This window comes from Heterocephalus glaber, unplaced genomic scaffold (genome assembly GCF_053883595.1).
Source record: "Heterocephalus glaber isolate CG9 unplaced genomic scaffold, H.glaber_assembly_v1.0 deba00000122, whole genome shotgun sequence".
Lineage (NCBI taxonomy): Eukaryota > Metazoa > Chordata > Mammalia > Rodentia > Bathyergidae > Heterocephalus > Heterocephalus glaber.
Window position 1 is genome coordinate 3,678,210 of NW_028258138.1, and position 26,583 is coordinate 3,704,792.

The 26,583-nt window shown below is 55.8% G+C and overlaps 2 protein-coding genes across 2 annotated transcripts; both read right to left on the reverse strand.

The window, feature by feature from the left end:
* Nucleotides 1-680: 680 nt before the first annotated feature.
* Nucleotides 681-24,101, reverse strand: Tmprss3 (transmembrane serine protease 3). Its single transcript, XM_004842441.4, has 13 exons — nt 23,627-24,101; nt 22,254-22,398; nt 18,473-18,583; nt 17,692-17,808; nt 17,330-17,453; nt 14,011-14,136; nt 12,671-12,714; nt 11,847-12,012; nt 11,097-11,266; nt 9,569-9,664; nt 7,309-7,451; nt 6,929-7,081; nt 681-4,452 (listed from the first exon to the last, which is right to left on the reverse strand). Exons 1-13 carry the CDS (start codon nt 23,642-23,644, stop codon nt 4,435-4,437), a joined length of 1,431 nt encoding a protein of 476 aa, XP_004842498.3. The 5' UTR covers nt 23,645-24,101; the 3' UTR covers nt 681-4,434.
* Nucleotides 14,017-17,082, reverse strand: LOC147830315 (uncharacterized). Its single transcript, XM_087211433.1, is given in 2 exon segments — nt 14,017-16,322; nt 16,325-17,082. Coding segments are annotated over 2 exon segments (1,536 nt in total). The 5' UTR covers nt 16,607-17,082; the 3' UTR covers nt 14,017-15,068.
* Nucleotides 24,102-26,583: the final 2,482 nt, after the last annotated feature.

The window sequence follows — 26,583 nt, forward strand, 5'->3', positions numbered from 1 at the left end:
AAAATCTAGTTCTTATTCATGTTTTAAAAAATATTAGCAGAGAACTAGCGATCGGCCAAGAGTTGTGTGGGGCTGTGGCTCAGCAGGCCGGGCCTGGCCGGAGGCCTCGGGACTCGGCTGTGGAGCTGCCTGAGCATTGGTGTGCTCCATGGGCAGCAGCCAGGGCCACGATGACGGACTACAGCGAGGAGCAGCAAAACGAACTGGAGGCTCTGGAGTCCATCTACCCCGACTCCTTCACAGAAACTCATCAGAAAATCCACTCAGCTTCACCGTCACTGTGACATCTGAGGCTGGAGAAAATGATGAAACCGTCCAGACTGCCCTCAAGTCTACATACAGTGAAAAATACCCAGATGAAGCTCCTCTTTATGAAATATTTTCCAAGGAAAACCTAGAAGATAATGATGTCCTAGACATTTTAAAATTATTAGCATTACAGGCTGAGGAAAATCTTGGTGTGGTCATGATCTTTACTCTAGTGACAGCAGTGCAAGAAAAATTAAATGAAATAGTAGATCAGATAAAAAAGAGAAGAGAGGAAGAAAAGGAACTTAAAGAAAAAGCAGCAGAAGAAGCAGAGAAGCAAGTATTCCATGGCACCCCGGTTACAACTGAGAATTTCTTATGTTGGGAAACCAAGTTTGATGCAGAACTCTTGGAAATTAAACAGGAACGGATCAAAGAAGAACTTTATTTGCAGTTGCCCAAACTACATCAGTCCAGATGTTCCTCATCGGGAGAATGGTTGGCCAAACTCGTACATCTGCACCACGGAGTACAAAATAGTGAAAAGGAACAAACTATGGACACAATTTGAATGAATCTCCAGGGGATTCTGTGGAAACACTGTGAAATCCTAAAAGCAGTTCTGCAACCCCCAGACCTCTTACCTAGCCCTCCGGCAAGAGCTCCTAAGTGAGTCCCCTGATGTGGACGGAACTGTTGTCTCCCTGGTCCTTTTTAAAATTGGAAATTGTGTCAATGGGATAAATGTAGCATCACAGGCCATGATGGGAAATAATACAGAGGGGTCCCTTGTAAACGTTGCTGAATTTCCCCCAGTGATAACATTTTGCAAATCCAGGTTCTGTGCGGTATCACCACCACATTACCGACATCGATACCGTTCAGCTTGGGGCCTGGCTCTGTTCCCCTGCCCCCCAGACTTGGCCCCTGTCCTCTCCCAGAGCTGGAGGCCGGCACCGGGAATGGACACCTGTGGAAAGGTCACATGATTCACAGCCCAGAGCGCCCAGGTGCGGAATACTCACTTCCGTACCCCCATCCACCGGAGCCCCAGACTCTGCACTGTGTCTATGTCCCGTGTCCCCGCACCAGACATGGAGAAAGAGGACACAGCCCGAAGCCGGCATCCTCAGATTCAGGCAGAAGCCCTCCTGACAAGATGACAGAGCCAGGGGTCAGCTTTCACGGCCAACTATAGTATTAAGTTGGGGACTGACGTTGAATACTCTTCTTCTAACTGACCGTAGTGCTGTTAGGCCTTCCATAATTCATTCTTTTAAAACTGTTAAATAAAGCCCTCTCAGATATGAATTACAGTGAGAGAGAGAGAGTGAGAAGTCAGTCTCTGTGGTCTGTCCTGGACGGCTGGGTGCTGGGGACTCTGTCCATCCACCAGCTCAGGAAGCTCCTGGCAGACATTCTTCCAGCTGTCTCCAGAGGCGGCTGCAGGTCAGGAGGTTTCTAGCTGTGGCTTTCTTTCCTGGCTCCCGTCTGCCCTGGCTCTTAAGCATGGGGAAGGTTTGAAGCAGTAGCCATGGAAACAAGGAAGAAGAAAGCCAACCATGGACCTCCATGGAGTCTGCAGATGTCTCCTTGGAAACCAAACATCTCTTAGAGGAGGAAGCTCGTCAGGACTCTGAACCACAGATGGGTCTCAGGTTGCTTCACATAGGTGATGTGAAGCCCCTCGCAGTGCCAATGCTGAGGCACCCAGCTCCCCCATGCAGCCTTCATTCCTGCCAGTACCAGGAGCCTTCCAGTCCCAGATGAAACGCCTCCCTTCTCTGGCCCAGTGTCCTCACCGACAGAAGAGATGAGCCCTTGGTGACCATATCCTGTCCCCAACCCTCCCGCCCCTTTCTCTGTGTGCTCCTGGCCAGCATGAGGTGAGCAGCTTTCCTTGCCACGGGCCCAGCAACAATGGAGCGAGCTAAGCATGGACCGAAGCCTCGGAAGCCGTGAGCCACAATAAACCTTTCCTCTCATTAAGTCACTTATGCCAGGTATTTTGTCATGGTGACAGAAAGTTAGCACACCACCTGTTAAGAAAATACAGGGCTATTATGAAAATAAAACAGGTAAACACAAAAAGATAAAAAACAAGTGAAGGCAACATGAGGCACCTGGTACACACTGATTGATTGCCACCACATAATGCAGGCCATCAAACATTTCCCCAAAAACCCCATGGTAATTAGAGAAGGAAGAAGCCTCAGTGGGCCAGAAACGTGTGTCTGCTGGCCCCAAGGCCCATTTTTCTCCAGTGAGGTGATCGCATGGGAAATCTTTCCTCTTCCCACAGGTTGGATATGTAATCTGCGAGCTTTTGTTCCTTCTAAAGACAGCTGGGCAGAAATACTTGGAATAAAAACGGTCTTGACATTTTTCTATTTGAGTAGTTACCCTTATCTGAGTTTCAGTTACACCAGTCAACAGCGGTCCAAAATTCTCCAGTGGAAAATTCCAGAAATAAACAATTTATAAGCTTTAAGTGACCCGCTGTTCAGACCGGCGGGGTGGAATTTCACCCCATCCCCTGCACCCTGCCCAGGACGTGACTCATTTGAGGACCATTGTGTCCACCCTGGAGACACCACCAGCACATTCGTCACTGGCATTCACCGCGGTCACCAGATGGAATGTCCTGGTATCCGAGAGGCCCGGGCAGGAGAGCTGGGACTTCACTGTCACACTCGCCAGAGGGGCCTTTAGGTGAGGGCAAAAACACAGGGTTTCGGGAGATGCCACAGTCACACCGCTTGTATTACGGTGGATTGCTTTAACTGCTGTACGTATGATTAGTTATTTTGTCCATCTCTTCCGGCGCTTGATTTATAAATTAGACTTCACCATAGGTGATGTCTGAGTGGAGAGAAGTGTCATATCTATGGATGCAGTAATAGCTATGGCTGCGGGCGTTGCTGGGGGTCAGTGTAATGGGGTCTACTCTGTCCAGCGGTCCGTGTCCTGGCGCGGTCGGGGTGGTGCCCTGAACCACAGTGGCCGCGTGGCAGTTTGTCTAACTCCTGCCCTCCATCCTCAACTCCTGCAGCACCCCACTCCCACTCCCACTCCCTGCTGGCCCTCCCTTCCCCGGGCGCCTGGGCCCTCTCTCTTCCCTCAAAGTTCGCTGGTTGTATCAAATTCATTCGTGTCCTGATGATTCGTGCCAAGCATGAAGAGCCGATGGCACCTCTGGGTTACCTTCCTCTGCTACTGTGTGACTTGGGGGCAGCAGGAGTCTGTGGTCAGCGGGGAGGGGTCCCCTGTCCTGCGGGTGCGTGGTAGATTGACAAGCGCGTGCAGAAGTGGGGCAGGCCATGGCCTTGATGGGCTATGACCTGCTCCCCTACTTGCTTTGATGCCCAGCGGGAGGCCTGGGGGGCCTCTTACCCTGGGGGGAGGGTGGTCCTGTTCCACTCACGACCTGGATCTGGGGCTAGAACCTGGGGTCATTCTGCTGGGCCGAGAAACCTGTTCCAGCAGAGCGTGTTAACTCCCCAGTGTTGTCAGCCCCTCACTGAGGCAAAGCCCACTGAGGATGGAGCTGTTTGGAAACGGCCAGTAGTACACCGAGCACCAAATGCTTTGGGGAAACAAACGGCCTTAGCACGCATTCACCACAGACCAAGTCCCCGCAGTGAATAGGGTCTTGGAAATAAGTGTCGGGTGGTTCCCGGGGTCCAGGGGACAGCGCCGTCCACAGCCTCCTGTTCAGGCTGCAGTTCTGGGCCAGTACATCTGGGCCCAGTGGCTGTCCCAGGCTCTGCTTGTCTTGTCAGGAACCTTGCACAACCCCTGCAGAGAAAAGCAAATGGAAGGGAGGCCAGGGGAAGGGCTGGACGGGACTAAACATGTCCAAGGTATGATACACACGTGTACCAAGTTCCCAAACAAATGTCACTGCTCTAGATCCCAAACAGGGACCAGGAAAATTAATTTTAAAAAGCAAATGAACAAGCGAGGAAAGACAGCACATGGGGCTTTCTGCTTTAGGTCTTGGTGAAGGTCAGGAAGGGGCCTGAAGGTGGTCTCGACCCAAAGCCCTGGCTGAAGCCTGAGAAGCAGGTGGTGCTGGGTGGTGGGGTCCGGCGGACAGCTCCCCTTGGCTCTGCCCACGCTCCAATCCAGGGAGGCCTCGGCTGCCTGCTCTCAGGAGCTCAGGTAGCAGCTTGCCTCTCCTCTTCAAGTCCTCAGGTCCCTCTGAAAGCAAACACGGAGACATCACCTGCAGGCCACTCTGAGACATCACGATGAGTGGGCACATGCAGGCCACCACCCCGGGGACAGCAGGCCTTGCCATGTCTGTCACTGCCCCAGGGGGGCTCCAGAGCTGCCCAGGAGGTCCCAAGTCCTAGCAGCACACAGCTGTCACAGCAGGGACCCTCCAGGTCCTCCTGAGGCCTCGGGTGGTAGGCTGGAACCCCTCAGGGTTCAGGGTCAGAGATGACTGAGACAGCCTGGACAGGGTCCTGGGACACAGAGCCTGCGGCAGCCCCGGACCCTCGCCTACAGCTACACCCTGAAAACTCCATGCATCCAAACCAGCAGGGCCTCAACAGAGAAAGGTAAATGGAACCAACACTGAGGATCCATCTTTCCCCGGAAAGGATGGCCATGGTCAAGAAATCAGACAATAACAAGTGTGATGAGGTTGTGGGGAAAGGGAGCCCCTCCACGTGGCAGTAAACCCCCAGCTTACAAGTGAGCTCCATTCGGGGAGACGCTTTGTAAGTCGGATTCGTCCCTGAGTCTAACAAAGTGAGTCCTACGCAGCTTTGCCACATATACGGTGTGTACATTACGATGTGTACATGTAGAGTGTATACTGCTTTACCACTGCTCTGCCTCTCGCTTCCGGACATCCGGGCTCTGAGTGACGCTGTGTGCCGTGCGCCATCGCACTGCAGTGAGCACACAGCGGCACAGGGGGGACAATGTCGGCCAGACACAGGAGCTACTTCCGCGATTTGTTCTCATATACAAATGTTCATAATGCGAGGTCCTTAGTATCTGTGAAAGTTCGCAACTCGAATGTTTGTAATTCAGGAACTTACTGTACAACCATTATAGATATCAGTGTGGAGAGTCCTCAAAAACCTAAAACTAGAAACCATTTGACCCAGCTATCCTGTTCTAGGGATCTTCCTGACAGAGTTAAAGGCATCATATCACAGTGACCCATGCACAGCCATGTTTACAGCAACGCAACTCATAAGAGCTAAATCTCGGAAGCCGCCTCTGTGTCCATCAACAGATGAATGGATAAAGAAAGTGTGTGGTATTTACACACATGGAGCACTACTCTGCCATAAAGAAGGATAGACTGGAGCCATCTGTAGGAAAATGGATGCACCTTGAGACCATAATGCTGAGTGAAGTAAATCAGACGCACAAAGTTAAATATCACATGGTTTCTCTTAGATGAGAAACCCAAAATATAAATAGCAAAATAAAACACAGATAATAGAAACAGGGAGATGGATCTTCTGAAAATGAGAACAGAACCAGGAGACAGAGCGGGGAGAGAGAAGAGGGGAAGGAGCTGAAGAGAATGGAGCCGTGTGAAGCACACCCACCAGCACCCCGCAAAGTATGGTCCTCATGGACTGCAAACATGGACCAACGAACAAAAATAACTTAAAAAGCACCAGTTCCTCCCGACCCTGCACCAGACCAGCTGAGTGGGGGGCTGGGCACCTTCTCAGTGCGGCCAGGGGCCTCTGCCTTCAGGATCACCAGCTCAGTCACATGACCGGCAACCCCAGAGTGGGTGCCCAGCACCCCGTGTGTCTGTGACCGGCTCCTCCACGCCCACGTGGCCTCCTGTGGCCCACTGGGCAGAGCACCCCACACATCAGGCCACACTTCGCCCTGGAAGCTGCCTATGCCCGGCCACTTCCCTTTCACACAAGAAATCAGGAGGGAGAAACAGGGTCAACTGCCCAGAGCACCAGGAGCTTGAGCTCGTGTCTCAGTCTTCGAGCAGTTTCAGAAGGTCTTAAAGCAGCATGGCTGCCAAGAGTGGTGTGCACACCTGTGACCCTAGCACTTGGGAGGCTGAGGCAGGAGGATCGCAGGGAGTTCAAGGCCAGCCTGAACTACTTAGGGAGCCCCTGTCTCAAAAAAATAAAATAAAAACGATAAAGCAGCTTGGTGTTTGGCAGAGGCTGGGAAGGAGGAGAAACTGCTCAAAGGCTCCTAGGGATGGGCTGAGGAGAGTGCAGAACTGGAGAGGCCATGCAACATGAATGTCACAAATGCCACCAAATGGTGCACTTTACAATGGTTCGTTTTTGTCCTCTGAGTTTTAGCTGAATCGAGAAGGGTAAAGGTCTTTGACGCTGGTCCAAGGAGTTGTAGGAGGCTCAGCCTGAGATTAAGTCAGCAAATATTGGCCGAGCGCCCTCTGGGCCACGGCCTTACTCCCTGTGCCTGCTCACCCTGCCCACAGCCGGTGTCCCTTTGTCACCAGGCAGCAGAACCTGGACCCCTTCCAGGGGTCCAGGGAGTCCAGGTGCCCCGGCTCCTCCCGCTCAGAGCCTCTGCCTCCCTCACAGGCTCCCAGCAAGGGGCAATGCCTCGGGGGACATGTGGGGTCCTCTGCCGCCTGCTCAGCTTCGGGAGCTCCTCGAGGGACCGGTCCCTGTGAGTGCAGGATTCAGGTGGCCGCACCCACCTCCATCTGCTCATGGATCCAGTCCAGGAAGGAGGTGATGCGGGTGTAGACCCCAGGCTTGTTCACATCCGCACAGCCCATGCCGAAGCTTGTGGTGCCCACTAGCTTCCACAGCCGGCTCTGCTGGCACACCAGGGGCCCGCCGCTGTCTCCCTGGGAGGAAGGGGAGAGGTCAGGGCAGGGAGCTGTCCCCGCAGACCGGGAGGCTGGGTAAACACAGGTCGGCCCCGGCCCTGGGAGGACAGCGGTATCTTAGGCACATCTCTGCCCTCCACGAGTAAATTTGCTTTGCGTAGTCACAGGGAGCAGAGGCAGTGGGCTGTCCCGGGGGCCAGGGCAGAGTCACCATCCTGCAGCCTCGCCCGAGCGGCTGCACTTACCTGGCAGCTGTCCACGCCGCCCTTCAGGTAGCCCGCACACAGCATGGACGGGGAGATGATGCCCCCGTACACGTCCCTGTGGTTGCAGATCTTGTTGGAGATGAGAGGGACAGCCGCGTGGTTCAGGACCGGGGACGTGTCTCCTGCAGGGGACGCACAGGGCCGCGTGTCAGGGACCGGGTGATGCTGAGGGTGAGGGAGGACCACCGGACACGACTCTGGGCAGAAGGCGGCAGGGCCCTGCGCGGACATCGGACTCGGGAGCAGTGCACCGCGCCTGGAACTCTGCTCCCTCACAGGGGCCCCCAGCCCCCTGGGCCCAAAGTGGGGGAGGAGGTGGATGCACAGCGGCTGGGAAGCGTCCTGCCCAGGGTCTGTCCTGGCCCAGCCCCCGACCCAGGTTCCCGAGGGAGACGGAGGCTCCGAAGGCCACGCACTGCACCCGCAGCGGTCAGCAGAGAAATGTGACTCAAGGACACCTGTGGCCCGGTCCCCACACCTGGGACAGCTGGCCCAGCCAACAGGACCTTGCAGGTGTGACAGAGTGCCCGGGAGAGGGTCGGGAGGGCACCTTGGGCCCAGGAAAGGCTCAGAGGAGGAGATGGGGCCGGAAGCAGAGGTCGCAGTCAGACAAGCTGGAGGGGAGGGGAGGGAGGGGAGGGCGCTGCACCCAGGGAGCAGCCTGCCCACCCAATTCCTCGGGGACGCCTGCCTCCACGGCTATATCGTGTGCCGCTCTAAGCCACTGAGCTGGGGTCTTTCCTTGCAGCAGCCGCCGCCGGAGACTAACGTCCCTGCAGGGGCCACCCTCCCGGCCAGCGCAAAGGGACAAACCCTCCCATCTCAGGTCTCCAGGTGTAAAGGGCCCCAGGCAGGAGACCCCTTCCTCCCCAACTCCAAAGGTGGCGCAGGTGCGTCATGGTCCTTCCGTCCTCAAAACCTGCACCTTAAATGTGCACCTAGTATGTCACCTCGAATTTTCAGGGGAGTTCCTCAAATCCTCCCCTACCTCTGCAGCCTCAGTGAAACTGCCTGGCCAGACATGGGGCTGAGAGATCAGGGACCATGAGCCTGCCCCCAGACACCTTCGGAGCAGCTGTGGCCGGGGGTGGGTCGGGGCAGAACATGGAGCCCACGCCTGACACCAGCTGGTTGGGGGAACCTGGGTCTGGGGCCCACACCCCTCACCATGTGTCCTCTCCATGGGGCAGGGGCTGCTGTGAGGCTGAGGGCTCCACGTGTGGGTGGAGCTTCCTACACAGGAGGAGGAGGAGGGTCAAGCCATGCAGCCAGCCCTGTGCCGGAGCGGGTACCAGGGCCATCTGTGGGACAGAGCACATTGCTAGGGAGGGTCTGAGCTGGTGCCGAGGAGCCAGGACCTCTGGAGAGGAAGGGGCACTTCCCCAGGGACCCCCTCTTCAGAGTTCACAGTCAGCAGAACTGCTCTGGTGGACTGGGTGTCCCCAGTGAGCGCCCCCAGGAGGGAAGAGGAGCACAGATGGGCTTTCCTACTCCTCCACAGGCCAGGGTCACAGTTCGTCTGACGGAGCTGGGAGCCTCTGGCCCTGCCACACTGGCACGGGCTGGGCTTGGCAAGTGCTGCCTTGAAACCACCAAGAGCCACAAGGACCCGAGGCAGGGTGGGCACCGCTGTGGATGCTGGGAGTGGGTAGACAGGAGGGGCCAAGAGCCCTGGAGGAGGATAAGCCCCAGGTCCCATAGGAGGGACTGATGCCATTAACAGGTCTGCAGAGGAAAACACTGAGCTCCCTGGAGCTGTGAGGCGTGCTCTTATTTGGAACAGAGTCTTTACGATGGAACTAAAGTGACAATCACAAGGCCAGCTCACCCTGCTGACCTTTGGGTGGCCCTAAACCCAATGACTTGTTCTACTTGATCTTTGTAGGAGAAAGTAACAACTTCCAAAGTCCCGCAGGTGCACACTGCACTGGATCCCAAGCACAGACTTCTGAGTGAAGGGTGCCTGGCACCATGGCATTTAGAGGAGGAAGGAGGTGGAGGAGACCCCAGTGTGTGGTGGAGGCCCTGCCCAGGAGCTCCCCGTTTCCCCTCGAGTCTCGGCCCCTCCTGAGGTCCTGACACAACGGAGCACACAGGGATGGCTGTGAACAGTTGGCCTGCACCCCTGGCTGGACCTCTAGGCACCCCTTGGGGACAATGTGATGAGACATCAGAAGGGCCCCTCCCCACCCCAAGGTTCTAGGGTCCCAGGCTCAGAATCTGGTCTCAGACCACTGACCTCCGTCCTCCGTGGCCCCCCATCCTGACGTCCAGCACACTTTGCTGTCGTGAAAGCTCTCCTCCGAGTTGGGCAGGCAGACCGGCTGGACCATCTCTGTGGGCAGGCGGACAGTTCCCACTCAGTGGCACAGTCATCCGCTCTGCGTCCCCCTGGAGCGTGGCGATCATGTCCACCCCGCGCACACCAGCCAGGCCTGAGCGAGCCCTCGGACGCTTGAGGGAAACGAAGTCCTTCTCCCAGGGAGAGGCCCCTCCAGTGGCCAAGTCAGGTGGTCCTGTCAGTTGATACGCAGCCCCTCCAGCAGCCATGCAGGTGTTCTGGGAGCACTACCAAGGAAGCCCACCCGCTGCCCCAGAACACGCATTTCCGAGATGCCTGCTGTCCTCTCCCAGTGTCCTCTGATCTGAACAAACCCTGTGCTTATTCTGATCTTGGTGAATTCCTTCATCACCCGTCACCCCTCCATATCCAGTCTCACCAGGCAAGGGGTGTGGACTTCCTCCGGGGACAGCTCGGGCCTTGGTGACAGGAAACAAGCAGCTCAGAGCAAGGAGCCCCCGCCCTCTGCCCAGGGCCCCTAGCCAGTGCAGTGTGGGGGGGGGGGCTGGCATACCTGGCAGCCTGGGGGGCAAAGGCCAAGGGCCACGGGCTTCAGCATCACATGGCCTCCGCCACTGCCCCTGGCAACGGGCCAGCACTTGGTGTGGCTGGGTCCAGGAGAACTTTATTAATCAACCTGGGCCACGGGTCAGGTCTGGCCTGCGGGCCGCTCCTGGTGCACCCTGGGTGGCGTCCTCTGCATCTCGGAACATCCATCCTGGGAGGGCCTGTCACCCCTGACTCCTCTGGGGTCACCTGAGCCTCCAGCAAAGGTAGGGACCTGCGTGTGCCCAGGGCCTCCCACTGCTCTCTCTGGGTAGGATGATCAGAGACCTCAAAGCAGCAGGACTGAATTATTAGCGCCAAATAGCACGGAACTGTCAGCAAAGTCCACCTGCTGGCACCCCACTTTCTGTGAACACAGACTGCGAACACTGCCCCCAGTGGCACCCATAGCAATGTCCAGCTGGAAAAGTGTCCCTCATGAGGAGCATGCTCGTGCCACTCCGTGCCACCAGATTCTGCTCCAAAGGAGGGGCACTACCTTGGTCCTGACCCCCACCCACCTGCCAGGTGCCTGGAGTCCTTGGGAAGGCATCGATTGAGTCACATTAGCACTGGACCAGGCAGCCCCACAGACTGAGTCTGAAGAGGGTGTGCATACCAAACAGAAACCCTCGGTGAGGCTCCGCGTACCCTAGCCAAACTGTCCAGCGTGCACCTGGAAATGCTTCTCATCCTAAGAACCAGGACAATCACAACTTTAATGACCAGCATGGTCAACAGATGCAGGCACCCACGTGAATCAGATGCTGGGCTTTCCGATAAGGTTGAAGCAACGGCCATAAGAATACTTCCACACACAATCACAAACCCTCTTGAAACAAATGAAAAGCCACTGAGCTCCCCGGAGACCCAGACATACCGTCGAAGGTGAGTGGGCCAGCTAGCTTCATGAGGGCGATGTCGTTGCCCAGCCGCTTTGGCTTGTATTTGCTGTGGTAGACTATTTTCTCCACCAAGTGGGAGGGCGCTGGGCTGTCCAGCAGGGAAACCAGGCCCGCTTGGATGTCCCAGGACTTGGGGAGGTACAGGCTGAAATGGACAGGCCAGGAGGTGAAGCCCAGGACAAAGCCAGCCACGGGACCCACTGACCTCAGGTGCCCTACGGTGTCCCCAGGCAGGAAGTGGCCCAGGGCCTGACATCCTGACCACACTCCCAGGCAGGCCCTGTGGAAACACAGCTGATGCCTGTATGTGTCCTAGACAGGCCTTGATCCGCACCCTGCACAGTTCACGTTTGCAAACAGGGCTCGGCTCTCACAGCAGCCACTGGGACCACCCCATCCAACAGCCACCCAACAGAGTAGGTAAAAGTGACAGGGGACATGCACCTTCTTACCCTGACACCCCTGAAAGAGACTGCTTTGGGGGGCTCAGGTGCTTCATGGGCTTTTACCCCACCCCTTGCCGTGAGCCTCGGGTCTGAAGCCCTGGCTCGAGGTCAGGTCCCGGGCACCCCAGTGTGGAGGTGGGGCCGTGGGGCAGAACGAGGCTGCGGGGTGGCTTTGTCTGCCTGGGTTCTGGGCCTGTTCGTGCCCAGCCACATCCTGACCCACACGGTCCAGGCCTGGCCAGAGCCTTGAAACAGGATCCTCCTGGGCAGGACACTCACTCGTAAACGCAGTGCGCGGCGGTGATGATCCACTGGGGCGTGATGACCGAGCCCCCACACAGGTGGTAGCCCTGGAACTGCAGGCTGACCTGCCAGGGCCACTGCGCCGGCGAGGACGCATTCCCGCCCACGATGCGCGGGCTGTAGCCCGTCCTCAGCCCACAGACTGCGGAGGGAGGGCAAGGTGTGCAGGGAGACCCCAGCTTTCCAGACTGCTCCCCTCAACTCTGCTGCCCCACCCAGGACCACGGGAGCCTGAGGACAGGCCCCTGATGGCAACCAGCCAGGTGCTGGAGCCTGAGCTCCTCCTTACTCCTGGGACCCGGGAGAACCAAGACCCCATTGCCCTGGGTCATCAGAGCCCACGTGACAGCCCCTCAGTGTCCAGTAATGACAACACCCAGGACATCAGACTGCTCCCCACTCCTGCTGCAGCCCCCTGCACGACGCTGAGGGTGCTGGAGCCATTGCCCATACCTGCCTTCTCCCTGCCTTCTCCATCTCTGCAAGGGAGCCCTCCCTCTGCTGGGAGCAGGAGGCAGCTTCCCCAGGGACAGGGACCAAGGAGAAAGGGACAGGGAGCCAGCTCCTGGAGGCTGTGCACAGGGGACAGGACATTAGGGCCTTGGTGCTGTCTGCTGCTAAGAAATCGCCTACCTGGGCCAGCTCCCCACCTGACAGGTGAGGCTGGCACTGCCTCCTCCTCCATTCCCATCTGGCACCCAGAAAAAAAGGGCTCAGAGCTGTACTCTGAGGAGGAAGACGGACAGGATGCTGGTGAGCTCCAGCTTCCCCTTGGTTCCCTGTGTGTCGAGAGTGCTCACCTGTGCACTTCACAGTGACCACGTGGCCCGAAGCACATCCCTCCCTGAAGTGGAGAAACCACAGGCATCACAGAAAGTAGAAGGTGTGATAGCAAAATACAGCAAAAGTTCACATTTGGAACTTTTATTACAGCCTGCCTCACAAGCGCAAGGTCCTGAGTTTGATCCGCGGTACCAACAATCAATCAATCAATCAATAAAACATTCATTACAGTAAAAGACACACTGCCACGGGTCCCTGCATCATCCTTCCCTTCCATTCAAACGCACTCATCCCATTGTCCTTGCTACTTCTTGCAGCGGCTCTGGAGCCCTCTCTCCTGAGTGTCTTTAGTTGTGCTGTCCTGGCTCCTCCATGTCCCAAATGGATTCAAAACGTTTCCCTGTCATGGTCATTTTGACTTGAGGGAAGAGCCGGAAGTCACACAGGGCCAGCTCCGGTGACTAAGGTGGATGAGGACCCAGCGTTGTGTTTTTAGGAGCTGCCTTTCCATTGGGTGGTGCTCGGCAGCAGTCACCTTAGTTTTGATCATACCTCATAAAGACGACTCCAGAGCTGCTACGGAAAGTAGCAAGGACAATGGGATGAGGGTGCTCGAAGGGAGGGGGAGGATTCTTAGGGGATTCATGGCAATGTGTCCTTTACTGTAATTAATTTTTAATATTTAAACATTCATCATATATTTTTGGCCTCTGCTTGTATCCAAGGCCTACAGAATGAATGTTTTTCTTTTTTCACTTGGTCTTGGAAATGAAGAGAAATAAGCTTCATTCCCCTTGCTGTTGAGTAGAGATCACAGTCTTAGTTATGGTGAAACAGAAGCAGGCCGTGGCCTGGGGTCCCAGGATGCACTGGAGAACCCCACCCACCCGCAGATGCAGTGTGGAGGCGGCTGCTCTGAACCTCCAGGCTGCACTTGGGCTCGGACTGAGAGCTCGCAGGGCGGGTCTACGCATCCACTGGTGCCACACGTGTGTCACTCCCCGGTGCTCTTTGAACCCTGAGCCCTTCATGGAAGTGCCGGGGGCTGCATGGCTGAGCCTCCAGGGCCCTTGCAGTGGGGCTCACACACTGGGACAGGACTCAGACGCCCCCACTGGTGGGGACAGGGCAGTGGTGAGGGTGTCCTGAGATCAGTGTCCCGCTTCCCCCACACCTGGCGTCCCTGCTAGCGACCGCATGCCCACACTGCTGCCCTCTGGTGCTTGTCCTTCCTTCTCTCTGCTCAGCTGTCTTTGTCCAGATTGGGGTTCAGCTCCTGCCCCCCAGCCAGGTCTACCCCCATCCCCCGAGCAGAGCTCCACTCACCGCGGCGGACGTGGCAGCCTCCCCCACTCACCTCATGTACACGGAGTGGTGTAGCGCGGTCACCCTGTCGTCTGGGAGGAGGTGGTTGATGGACACAAAGTGCCCCTGGAACTGTGGCTCCAGCAGGTCCACTCTGAGGTCACCCGAGCCGACATAGCTACAAGCGCACCAGATACAGACCCCATGGGGGACCCTGAGCCCCTGCACCCTCCCCCGACCGGGGCTCAAGTCACAAGGCTACAGGCACCAAGCTCAGGGACCTCGTCTGCCCACCCCGCTGTCAAAGTCTCCTTTGGCCGACAGGTAAAGGCCGCACGGCTTGGCCAGGCTCCCGGGCCCGGCGTGGTCTGGGGCCATCTATCTGCTTTCTGCCGCAGCTCCTGCCACAGGGGGTGGAGCCTTCCTGAGGCAGTGGGGGTCCCCCTTTCATACCTGGGGCTGAACCGGCCTTTGCTTGGCCTGAAGCAGGAGGGGGGAGCCACATGCAGAAGAAGGGGTGGTCCTGTCAGCTGGCATCCAAGAGGATGCCATGCACCTGGCAAGAGGGGCAGTGGGACTGGGACCCTCCCCGTCTGCCCAGAGAGAGGGAGGTCTGGGAGGCAAGGACCCAGGGCCCCAGGACCAGGCAAGCATGAAAAGCATGGGGAACAAGGCAAAGGAGGCTCAGCTTTGAAAACACCGAGGGCGGGGGGCTGTGTTTGGAGGGAGGGGAGGGTCCTAAGGGGACTCACGGTGCTGTGTCTTTCACCACATAGATGGTTAAGTATGACTTCATCATATTTTTTGACCATCACATGAGTAAAGCAGAAAGCAGGCCGGGCAGAGACAAAGATGGGAGACCTTGTGCCTGGGCAGGTCTGAGAAGTGGGCACCACAGGGTCACCCCTCAATGGGGAGGCCTGTGTCCCCATGGGCTAGGGGGATGCCAGGGGCTGCCGCTTGGCCTGGAGCCCAGCTCAGCTTCTGCCCGGGCTGCTGGGCAGTGAGTTGGGGTCCTGAGGACCCCTGAGGGGTAGGTGGAGCCATCGCCAGGAGGGAGGATGTGGAGGGCTCAGCAGGAAGCGGAAGTCCCTTAGGGGAAGCACCCGCCTAGGCTGTGGGTGTGTACATGGGTGCATGCATGTAGGCACTGTGTGTGTGTAGGCACCTGCGTGTGTGCATGTGTGTGTGCATGCATGTAGGCACTGCATGTGTGTAGGCACCTGCATGTGTGTGTGTGTGCATGCATGTAGGCACTGGGTGTATGTAGGCACCGGTGTGTGTGTGTATGCATGTAGGCACTGCGTGTGTGTAGGCACCTGCATGTGTGTGTGTGCATGCATGTAGGCGCTGTGTGTATAGGCACCTGCGTGTGTGCATGTGTGTGTGCATGCATGTAGGCACTGCATGTGTGTAGGCACCTGCATGTGTGTGTGTGCATGCATGTAGGCACTGCGTGTATGTAGGCACCTGTGTGTGTATGCATGTAGGCACTGCATGTGTGTAGGCACCTGCATGTGTGTGTGCATGTGTGTAGGCACTGCATGTATGTAGACACCTGTGTGTGCATGCATGTAGGCACTGCATGTGTGTAGGCACCTGCATGTGTGTGTGTGTGCATGCATGTAGGCACTGCGTGTATGTAGGCACCAGTGTGTGTGTGTGTGTATGCATGTAGGCACTGCAGGTGTGTAGGCACCTGCATGTGTGTGTGTGCATGTGTGTAGGCACTGTGTGTGTAGGCACCTGCATGTGTGTGTGTGTGCATGTAGGCACTGCATGTGTGTAGGCACCTGCATGTGTGTGTGTACATGTGTGTAGGCACTGCGTGTATGTAGTCACCTGCGTGTGTGTGTGTGCATGTAGGCACTGCATGTGTGTAGGTACCTGCATGTGTGTGTGTGCGCATGTGTGTAGGCACTGCGTGTGTGTAGGCACCTGCATGTGTGTGTGTGCATGCATGTAGGCACTGCATGTGTGTAGGCACCTGCATGTGTGTGTGTGCATGCATGTAGGCACTGCGTGTATGTAGGCACCTGTGTGTGTGTATGCATGTAGGCACTGCATGTGTGTAGGCACCTGCATGTGTGTGTGTGCATGTATATAGGCACCTGCTTGTGTGCATGTGTGTGTGCATGCATGTAGGCACTGCGTGTATGTAGGCACCTGCATGTGTGTGTGTGTGCATGTAGGCACTGCATGTGTGTAGGACCTGTGTGTGTGTGTGTGCATGTGTGTAGGCACTGCATGTGTATAGGCACCTGCTTGTGTGCATGTATGTGTGCATGCATGTAGGCACTGCATGTATGTAGGCACCTGTGTGTGTGTGCATGTGTGTGCGTGCGTGTGGGCACTGCATGTGTGTAGGCCCCTGCATGTGTGTGCATGTGTGTAGGCAGGTGTGCGTGAGAGGAGCAGATGCATGCAATTCCCAAGAGGCCTGTCGGTGTGGCCTTAGGGAGTCGCAGCAGGTGCCTGAACTCGGCCTTCAGAGTGTAAGAGAGGCAGCCTCGGGACACACGCTGGGGGACATTCCAAGTCCCTTGGCTTTGGACAAAGGTGGCCAAGCATGGGGTGCATCGGACTTGCCAGCCAGGACTCTGGGGGACTTTGACAACTTGCTCCTGGGCCACGCCGGGGGCGCACATCTGAGGTCGCCGTGGTCACCTCACTCTGTCCCCTTGGTGGCCTGGGAACTTGGGAGCCGCCTGCAGGAGGTGCCGAGGGCTGAGGGCAAAGAGAGCCAGGCCAAAGGCGTCTGCAGAGGCGCGGGAGCCCCGGGGAGGCCAGCAGGAGGCGGAGCCTGCGTCTGGATGGAAACATCACCCAGGCAAGGCCGACACAGGAGCAGCAAATCCAGGAACGTGGCTCTGCTGCCACGCGTTGCTAAACAGCAGTTTGAATGGCTGTGCTTGCATGGGACGGTCGGCCTTAAGAACCTGGTCCGAGACAGGCGTGGGGGTGCACACCTGTGATCCCAGCACTCTGGGAGGCTGAGGCGGGAGGATGGAAGGGTCGAGCCCAGCCCGGGTGACTCAGAGAGACCCTGTGTCAAAAAATAAAAAGTGGGGCCTAGGGCTGCAACTCCACGTGAAGGCCCTGGGTTGGATCCCCAGGACTACAAAAAAGAAAGGAAGAGAAGAGAGGAGAGGAGAGGACAAAACCTGGCTCTCCGGGACCCTCGGGAAGCCAGACCCCCAGGACGAGAGTGACCGTGTCCAGGCCCCTGCTGCGTGGACCTGCTCGAGTCTCCGTCCTGCCTGGGCCTCAGTTTCCCCTGGCGACTGGGCACCAGGCCAAAGGCAGAGAAGTTGCCCTCCCAGGTGCCCTGCAAGCCCGGCTGCCCGCTGGGGCCTGCACCCCGCACCTACCTGGGGAAGCCCAGCTGGGCGCAGGCCACGCCGGCGTAGGGCCCTTTCCAGTCGTCGGCACACATGGTCCTCCAGGCGCCAGCCACAAACACCTGGAGCACCGCGGCGCGGCCGCTCACCCGCACTGAGCCGGGGCAGCGGGACGTCAGGGCTGCAGAGCCACCCTGGCCTCCCCTTCCCACTGCCACCCTCGGCCCCCAGAGCACGGCAGAGTGCACCTCTGCACCCCGACCCTGCGCACAGGCCTGGTCTCAGCCACGTCCTTTCCCCGGGAGCAGCCTCCCTGGCTCCAAGGCAGGGCCCCAGGGGCGAGCGCGGAAGGCCACCCCTCCTGCCGCTGCGGTGAGCAGGCACGAGCTTACCACACCGGTACTCATCCTCCCCCTCTTTGCAGTTGGACACCCCGTCGCAGCGCGCTGCCAGATCGATACACTTAAAAGACGAACGACACCTGTACTTCCCGGAGCAGTCAAAGTGGACTAAGGAAAGGAGAGACAAGAATGTTGACAAGCAGCTTTTTCAGTGCACAGCACTGGCAACTGTCCACCTGCCCATGAGCTTGCCCATGAATAATGAAACCTGTATTGAAATTGCATCCCTGTCAGCAGCCTGTTTCCTTCAGCTCTGTTTCTATGTTGAATTCTGGGGGGTGGAGCTGCCGCGCCCCACTTTGTTTCAGAGTGAGACCTGGCCTGGGAGCCCCAGCACAAGGTGAATTTAGATTCTGGGGTGACTCAAGGTCAAGAAAGAAGAGACATGGCCTAGAGGAGCCCTGGCTGGGATCTCCTGGGCCAGCTCTGTCCTCTGGACTCTGGGCTGGAGAGGAGCAGACTGTGGGTCACACAGCCACCATGGGCGAATTAAACTCCCCTGGGTCCAGCTCTTCGGAGGAGAAAATGAGAAACGATTCTGATCAGAGTCTCTTCCGTCCAGGGACCCATTTTCCCGAGCCGCCCCAGCACCTGCTCTGGGGGGGCCGGGGCCGGGCCTCGGTGAATGGGAACCTTTGTCTCTGGTCCGCTATGCCCCTGCCCACCGCGGCCCACTGAGGCGTCGTCTCCCGCGTGGGCTCCTGACCAGGGGAGGCTCCGCAGGTGCGAACCCCGCCCGGCTCCCGACTCTGCCCGCGGTCCGAGGACTCACCACCCAGCCCGATGGCCAGTGCCAGGATCAGCGTGATGATCCCCACAACGATGATCGGAAAGAACTTCAAGGGCAGCAACGACAGGATCTGTGCAGCCACCGCATCGGCGTCTGGGCCCGGCAGGAAGCCAGAGAAAACTGGTTTGGAGGGGTTGAACCCCAAACTCAGCTGTTCACCCCTCCTTGCTGGGCCAGGAGGTCCCTACCCAGAGAGGCTAGCTCCTCAGGGAAGGGCGTGTGTGGCTCATCCTGCACTGTCCACTGGGCACGGGCAGTGCCGTGGGCTGACCTGTGCCCCTCAAAAGGACACATCAAGGCCCTAAGCCCCAAGACCTCAGAATGGCACATCATTTGGAGGAGGATCTTCTTTTTTGGGGGTCCTGGAGATTGAGCCCCGGGCCTTTGCACTGAGCTCTATCCCCAACCCTGTTTCATTTTTTATTTTACAACAGGACCTTGCTAATTTGATATATCCCAGATCAGGCTCAATCTTACGATCCTCTTGCCTCAGCCTCCCCAAGTGCTGGGATTACAGATGTGCACCACCACGCCTGGCTTGGAGGATATTTATAGAGCAATCTAGGTAAAATGAGGTCCTTAGGGACAGCCCTACTTCAATGTGGCTGTCATAGTTATTAAAGGAGAAATTGGGACAGAGAGACAGGCACACACAGAGGCAAGATGCCAAGAAGGGACAGGAGGAGCAGACGGCCCTGTGAGGATGAGGGCAGAGGGTCGGTCACGTCTGCAGTCCTGGGATCCCGAAGGCGGTTAGCAGATGGCCAGAAGCAGGAAGAAGCCAGGGGATGCCCCTTCCACCTCCCTGGAACTGAGAGAGAGGAAAGCCCCACTGTTCTTAGTCATCCGCTCGGTGGCACTGGGTTCCAGCCGCCTGTGGACACTGGTCTCTGCCCAGGACGCTCGTGTAGTTGACCTGGACCCAGAGACTGAGGCAGCCAGGCCCCTGCTCATAAGGAGGTGAGATTGCACGCCCTCACTGCACACAACTCAGGTGAGACGTCAGGGAGAGGAGGTAGATACACCCCAACCCACGAGGCCAGGCCACCTCACACTGACTGTCCCATAGGGCTGGGGAGCACAGCCATGCTGAAGCTGTCATTAAATTTAGGAAAGATCTTGAGCATTGTGGCCCCCGCCTGTAATCCTAGCACTTGGGAGGCTGAGGCAAGAGGATCTCCATGAGTTAAAGGCCAACCCGGGCTACACAATGAGTTCAAGACCAGCCTGAATGACATAGTGAGACCCTGTCTCAAAAAACCAACAGAAAAATGTAAGAAGGATGGAATCTGCAAAGGGGACGGAGCCCTGACAGCCCAAGGGGCAGCTCAGATCTCCCTGCCTCTGCCTTCAGAACTCAGAGTTTCAGCCTCTGCCAACACTGAGGGGTCAAAAAACAGCGGGGGCATCTGAGGCTGCCTGAGATGGAGAAGTTGAAGACAAAATGGTAAAAATGGAAAAGGAAGAAAAGGGAGAGTAGGAAGTGAGCCCAGGTACTGGGCGGCAGGAGAGGGCAATGGCGGGTTTGTTTCGGGCCTGGGCGGGCCGAGCAGTGCTTTCAGGGCTGCCTTCCCTGGCCCAGAACAGAAGGGTTCCACAAATATGTGCTGGAGGATGAATGAATGAATGAATGAATGGTGACTGGATGGCTGAGAAAACTTTCTGCCTGTCTGGAAGCGAAGGGGACCCCACTGGACATCTCTCCCCATGGACTGCTGAGGACTCTGCTTGTCGCTTCCACTGCTGTGCAGGGAGGGCAGACCAGCCCCTCCTGCGGCCACTGGGACACAGGTGTTAGTGTCCTCCTGTGTCCAGCTGGAAACGACACCAGCAGGCTGGAGCACAGGAACCCCACTTCTGGGAATCTTCCCTAAAAGGTGTCATGGATACGTATACAAATTTCTCCCTACAGGGACACTGAGAAGAGTGACATTTACAATAGGACCAAGAAATGGGAACTGAAGAAGTAAATAACACATACAAGCAACAGAACACTTAGATACTTAGCGTGGAGGAGAAAAGAGCTGTCAAGCTTTGGTCCTTGGTGAAGACCCAAACAGCAAAGGCCTCAAACTTTAGGGGCCATCTGGCCTGGCCCAAACACTCAGCTTTGCTGTTGTGGCCTGAGCTCAGCCAGATACAGAATGTAAACAAGAGGGAGCATATGTCCCAATAAAACTTTATTTATAAAAGCAGGCAGAGGGCTAGATTTGACTCATGAGCAGTGCTTGAAAAATATTTAATTGATTAATGCCATGGAAAAATGAACTTGACATTGTTAAGTTTTTAAAAAAATGCTTCAGAAGGCAAATACATAGGAAAAAAAACAACCAAGAAATCCACTAATAAGGGTTAGTAGGGTTATTTCTGAGTAATGGTGCAAATGTGAGTGATTTTTTTAAAAAACCTTTTTGGTTATCTATGTATTTTCTAAATTTCTACTATGAACAGTACATTGCTTTATTTAAAGTGAAGTTTGTCCCAGAGAGGAGAGAGAGAAAGGGTACCAATCCCCCACAAGGAAGGTAAACATTACGTACTACAAACACGTGCTGGGAAGAGAGGGCCCTTGATGGGGGAATGGGATAAAATAAAATAAGATTTATTTATTTTTTACTTTTTTGATACCGGGGATCAAACTTGGGACCTTGTGCTTGCAAGGCAGGCGGTGGAACCACTGAGCTAAATCCCCGGCCCTAAATAAGATTTATTTTTAAAAAATAAGTACAAACATGTACTAATAAAAAGTAAACATACAGATACAAAAAAAGTGTGTTCCTTTACATTCCTAGGAATTAATCATAAATAATCAAAAATTAGAAGAAAGAAGTGTATAGCATATTCATACTCATATTTATATTGTAAAGCTTTCTAGGTCCAGTGATCCAATGGGGATACGCATCACACATCTGCATGAGGAGCAGCTCCAAGGACACGAAGGCCCATATAGAAGCCAGCTCGCCGTGGGACATGCCTGTCTCTCCCACACTGTGTCGTGTGAGAATCCCTAGTTAGAGACAAGGACAAAACCAGACAGAGTCAGACTAAGAGCCAGGTAGGACCTGGGGTCGGGGGATTCCAGGGCTCTTTTCTTTCCCTTACTTTATGCTAATTTGAAGGCACATTTTGAAACTGTGTGTCTCTTCCCTTACTGAAACCTCTCCCCCACCCCGTCCTCTGTCTGCCCCTCCTCCGGCTCAGCTGTCCGGGTGGCTTACAGACCCACTGGGGCCATTCTTTCACTTCCACCCAGCAGGTCCTGTCCCTGCTCCCAGCCCTGCTTCCGGCCAGTAGCCCCCAGCTCCCAGGACATGGCCCGATGGGCATTTGCCTGGCTGGGCAGGTACCAGGTGTTCACTCTTTGCCATTTACAAAAGCAACTTCCTTTCTCTGGTTGTGGAAAGCAGCTATCAGGTGCTGTCAGATTTTAACCTAGACACTAATACTACCAGAAGTCCTGCTTCTCAGGACCCCGCAGAGGGCTCAGTGCCCTCCTGGCCAGGATCTGTCCTCCTCCAGGACAAACCAGGGCCACCGTGGAGCCCCAATTTCTGAAAACTCCCAACCAGAGTAAAACACCCTCTGGAGAGTTAGCGAGTAGCTGAACAATCTCCCCTTGTCTGTGGATTCTGCAAACCAGACAGGCAGGTGTCCGGCCCTCGGGGGAGGGTGGACATGGAGGAGCCCTCTGCCCTGTTCCCTCAGCTGCGCCTGTCATCAACATGGGGGGCAGAAGTCACGGGCTCCCACAGGTGCCACCTACCTGGTGTGACAGAACTTATTTTCAAATCATCGAGGCCGAACAGTGACCGGAAAGAGAAGGGCCCCTCGGCTGCCGGCGGGTCATTCTCCCCCATGGTGACGATCTCAGGGCCTCTGACCCCCGGCTCTACCTCTACCTCCACCTCCTGTGCCGGGAAGAACAGAGACGTCTGTCCCCATGGGCAGTGTTGCCGTCGCCCGTGTCTTTGACGCATTTTAAATCTTTGAGTTCCACACAAATGGACTCAGGCCCAGTTAATCAAAAACACTTTCCCCTTCTGAACCAAAAAGCTTCTAGAATTAGCAAAAGAGCATAAACTTAACCCCTCGCCCTCAAAGGAGGACTTTTCCATCATTGATTTAACCAGTCTTTTTTTTTTTTGGTACCAGGGATCGAACTCGGGACCTTGCGCTTGTGAGGCAGGCACCAGAACCCCTGAGTTAAATCCCCAGTCCAATTTAACCAGTCCTAAAATCAGCCAGGGCCTTTAAAGGTAAGTCCTTTCAGCATTCAGCAGTGACTGTGTTGTTATTCTTCAGAAGATAAGAGACTTCCAAAGCCATGGCCCATGTAAGCGTGATTCTTTATGTAGCCGTGAGGTTGCTCTACCGCAAACCCTAAGAAGTGTCGATACTCACATAATGCTGGGGTCCCCAAATGTAGATGGCCCCGGAAAGGGACCCTCAGCCACAGTGCCAGTAGCTGCGCACACGGGCTGACCTAATTAAGCTGAAAGCATCTGGGCCCCCTGGGCCGGGCCTCCCCACATAGTTGAGGGAGGAGTGGCTGGAAACCGAAGCTTGTGCCAAGCCCACAGTCGGACTCGGTTTCCTATGAGAAACTGGGGTCAGTTTCCACCTGGGGAAAGGCCAAGGAGCCCGGGATGGTCATTCCTGGGACTCTGGGAGGGGACAGGGAGGAAGGAGAGCTCAGGGCTCCCCAAACATTCCGGTCACTCTCGGGGTCGAGCCTGGCTTCTTGGGCACCCTTGTCTCCTGGGGCTGAGACCTGCTGAGTCCCTGCAGGCTCGTGAACCCCGCTACTCAGATCTATTGTGATTTCCCTCCCTGCTGCCTGTTGTCATGTTTGAGACTCCTAAGGGAACTAGGAGCCATTGAAAACAAACTTGGCTTTCCAAGGTCTTAGTAAGAGCTAACCAGGAGTTACATGTATTTACAAAACTGTTCCCTGCCCCTCCATCCCAAGCGCTGCTTTGAAGGCTGACAGAAAATCAGCCGCGCACCTCCGTCCAGCCATCTCCGGCCCTGGCCCCAGATACTCCTGCTCACTATGGGCAGAATGCAGGGGAAAACACTTCCTGGATCAGCGAGGTGAGGAGCCTCGGGCGCCTCCCATCCCCACCCGTAGCTCACCGCGTCTGGAGCTGCCATGGTCCAAAGCAGGAGGAATTTCCTTTTTCATGATAAAAACCAGCGTGGTGGGGGAGCAGCTGCCAAGGGAGAGTCGGGCAGCGGGTTCTGGCCGAGTCCCTGGCCCTGTCGGCACGATCATCGCGGCCAATGGCTGTGGCGGGGCCTGTGTAACCCAAGCCCGGGGTGGCTCTCAGGTGGCAGGGACAGGAGGGCACCGTGCGCTGTGTGAGCGAGCTTGAGGGAGCTCTGCGGAGAGAGTGGCACTCAGGTGCCCCATCCCCCAGGTGTCAGCTCAGGTCTCACTGCCTGGGGGCAGAAGACCAGGCTGCCAGGCCGAGGAGGAGGAGCTCTGTGCAGGGTGCGCTCCGCTCTGGTCCCTGCAGCCGTTGCAGGGCAAGGGACAGGAGGGGAGAGGAGTGGGTTGGAAGGCCAGAGAGCACGGCAAGCAGCAGGGCCTGGAGGAAGACTCATGGTGGACAAGGCTAGGGAGGGATGCGGGTGACCGCAGGAGCCAGGGTTGGCCTCTAGGGAGGAGAGACACACGAGGACCGGGGTGCTGAACAACAGAGGGGCTTGTCCTGCGGGGAACCCTCAGCTCCAGGGCCAGGGGAGAGGATGCACCAGAGCGTCTGAGACCCCTCAGGGCCTGGGCGGGACGCAGCAGAGATGCGGACGCCAGGAGGTGAGGCCAGCCAGGCCGATGCCCGATCAGAGGCCGGGGCATCGGGAGAGATTCCAGTTTGCTTTCCATGAGACAGTGCTGCAGACCACCTGAACCGGCGAAGTCGGGCGGGCAGAGTGACGGGGATGTGGGCAGCCTGGCAGGGCTGCTGCGGGTGGCCTCGGTGACCCCGCCTGTGCCAATGGTGAGGACCCGCTGGGCAGGCTGCATCTGGAGGTGGGGCTGGCAGGGCTGTGGCAGCAGGCCAAGGCTGCAAGGGACAGGTTCGGGCTGTCGCAGTGTGACTCCGTCAGTTTTCTTGACCACCCAGGCCCCAGACGTGGCTGCATCCAAGCCCTCTGAGCTCAGACATCCCCAGCCCGGGACGGACCTCTGCCCCCAGAGACAGGGACAGGAGAGAAGCGCTCGGCGCTGCCTCTGCTTTGTGTGCTGGAGAGGCGAGCACCCCAGGGGACAGTGTGGGATGCTCTCTCACTGCTAAGCCCCGGGCCCAGCACCACTGTGACCGTGCCATGGGGACTGTAAGCCCGAGTGGATGAGCAACGTTGGAGAGACACGTGGACACCCATAGCCATCGTGAGGTCACATTAACCGCCGTGTCCGGCATGGGTCAAAGGTCAAACCAGCCTCCCAGGGATAGCCATGCAGGCACCGGGCTCCCTCCCCATGAAGTGCCACTTGGAAAGGCCCCTATGAACCAATTCCATCCGGGTCACAGCAGAACCTTCCGGAACCAGAAACGCGACTCCACCTGGGGCTGGCCCGTGGTCCTCAGAGAGCCGTCTTCCCAGCCTGAGGTCCCCGAGGGGAGCCCTGACACCAGCCACATGTGGCTCAGCAGGAGCTGGGGGCAGGAAACCCCTCCTGCTTCTGCTGGCTTCCGGAGCAAGGATTAAGCAGGCAGGCATTTCCTGGTGGACAGCAGTAGGACAGTTCTTTCTCTAGGAGAAATGAGTGGAGACATGCTATAAGTTAATATGTTGTAGCCTAGACACAAATGCTCTGAAAGATGCTTGTTATTTAGAAGAGAAAGATAGATTAAACAGAGGCTGCAATCAGGCCCTGCATGCATTTCTTTCTCCTCTGGCCAGTGAGCTCTGTCTATTCCTAGACTTTCAAATTCAAGAAGAATTGTTTGACTGTGAAATTATAGCATCTCATGAACCCCTCAAAGAAAACGGGACAGCAGTCTGGAGGACCCAAATGCTGCCGCTCTTGCTGACTGTGGAGTCTAGAAAAGAACACGGAGGGGAAAATCGTTGTTTCTGGGGCAGGGGCGGGTGAGAGGCTTGAGGGTCCAGCTCAAGGCCAGGAGTGTGGATGCGTGCGGTGCAAAGTCCCGCAGCCACACGGGAACCACCGCAGTGAGGCCAGGTCTCGGGTGGAGCTTCCCAAGAGCCGAGAGCCGACTCCCATGCCATAAAACAGGGGCTTACTTGGGGTGTCAATTTGAGCATCAGCATTGGACTATTTTTTACCAAAACAGCAGGCTAGGAAAGCAGCCTCAGGCTCGGCACAGTGTGAGGCCCTGGGGTCAGAGTCCACCCTAAGTGTGTACAATTGAAAAAGGAAAAAGATATCACCAAAAGTGCAATAAGCTCACGCTTAAAGGGGAAATACTGAAATATTTTCCTCTAAGATGGAGAATAATACAAGAAAATGCACTAAAATTACATCTCTTCAGCATCTTTTTTGAGGTCTAAACTAGTTCAATAAAGTTGAAAAGAAAAACAGAGGAAATACATTGAAAAGAAAGGGAAAAGGAAGAGAGGGAGAAAATGAAGGAGGAAAGAAAGAATGGAGGGAAGGAGGAAGCAGACCAGAAAGGAGGATAGGAAAGAGAGATAAGTAAAGAGAAATTTTAAGAACAGGAAAGAAAAAATGAAACCATCATTACAGACTAAATCATTTTAATGTAAAACACCTTTAAAATTCTAAAGGTAAGTTATTTTGTCTACTATATACACACTTAATATGTATATGATGACATTTTATGACCAAGGGGGTCAGTCTCATGGTAACGGCTTGATTTAAACACCACAAAAAATAAATCCATCTTTTCCTTTTTTGGAATTATGTGGCAAGAGTATATAAAGTTCAGGAGGACTTAGAAAGAAGAGGAAAACTGTCACTATTTGGAGAATGTATACATAGGAAATCCGTAAGAATCTCTAAAATTTTAAAATTAATAAGTGAGTTTAGAATTAATAAGTGAGATCATTAAATGTGAGATCAATATAAAATTGTATTTCTATTGCTGGCAACAAACAATTGA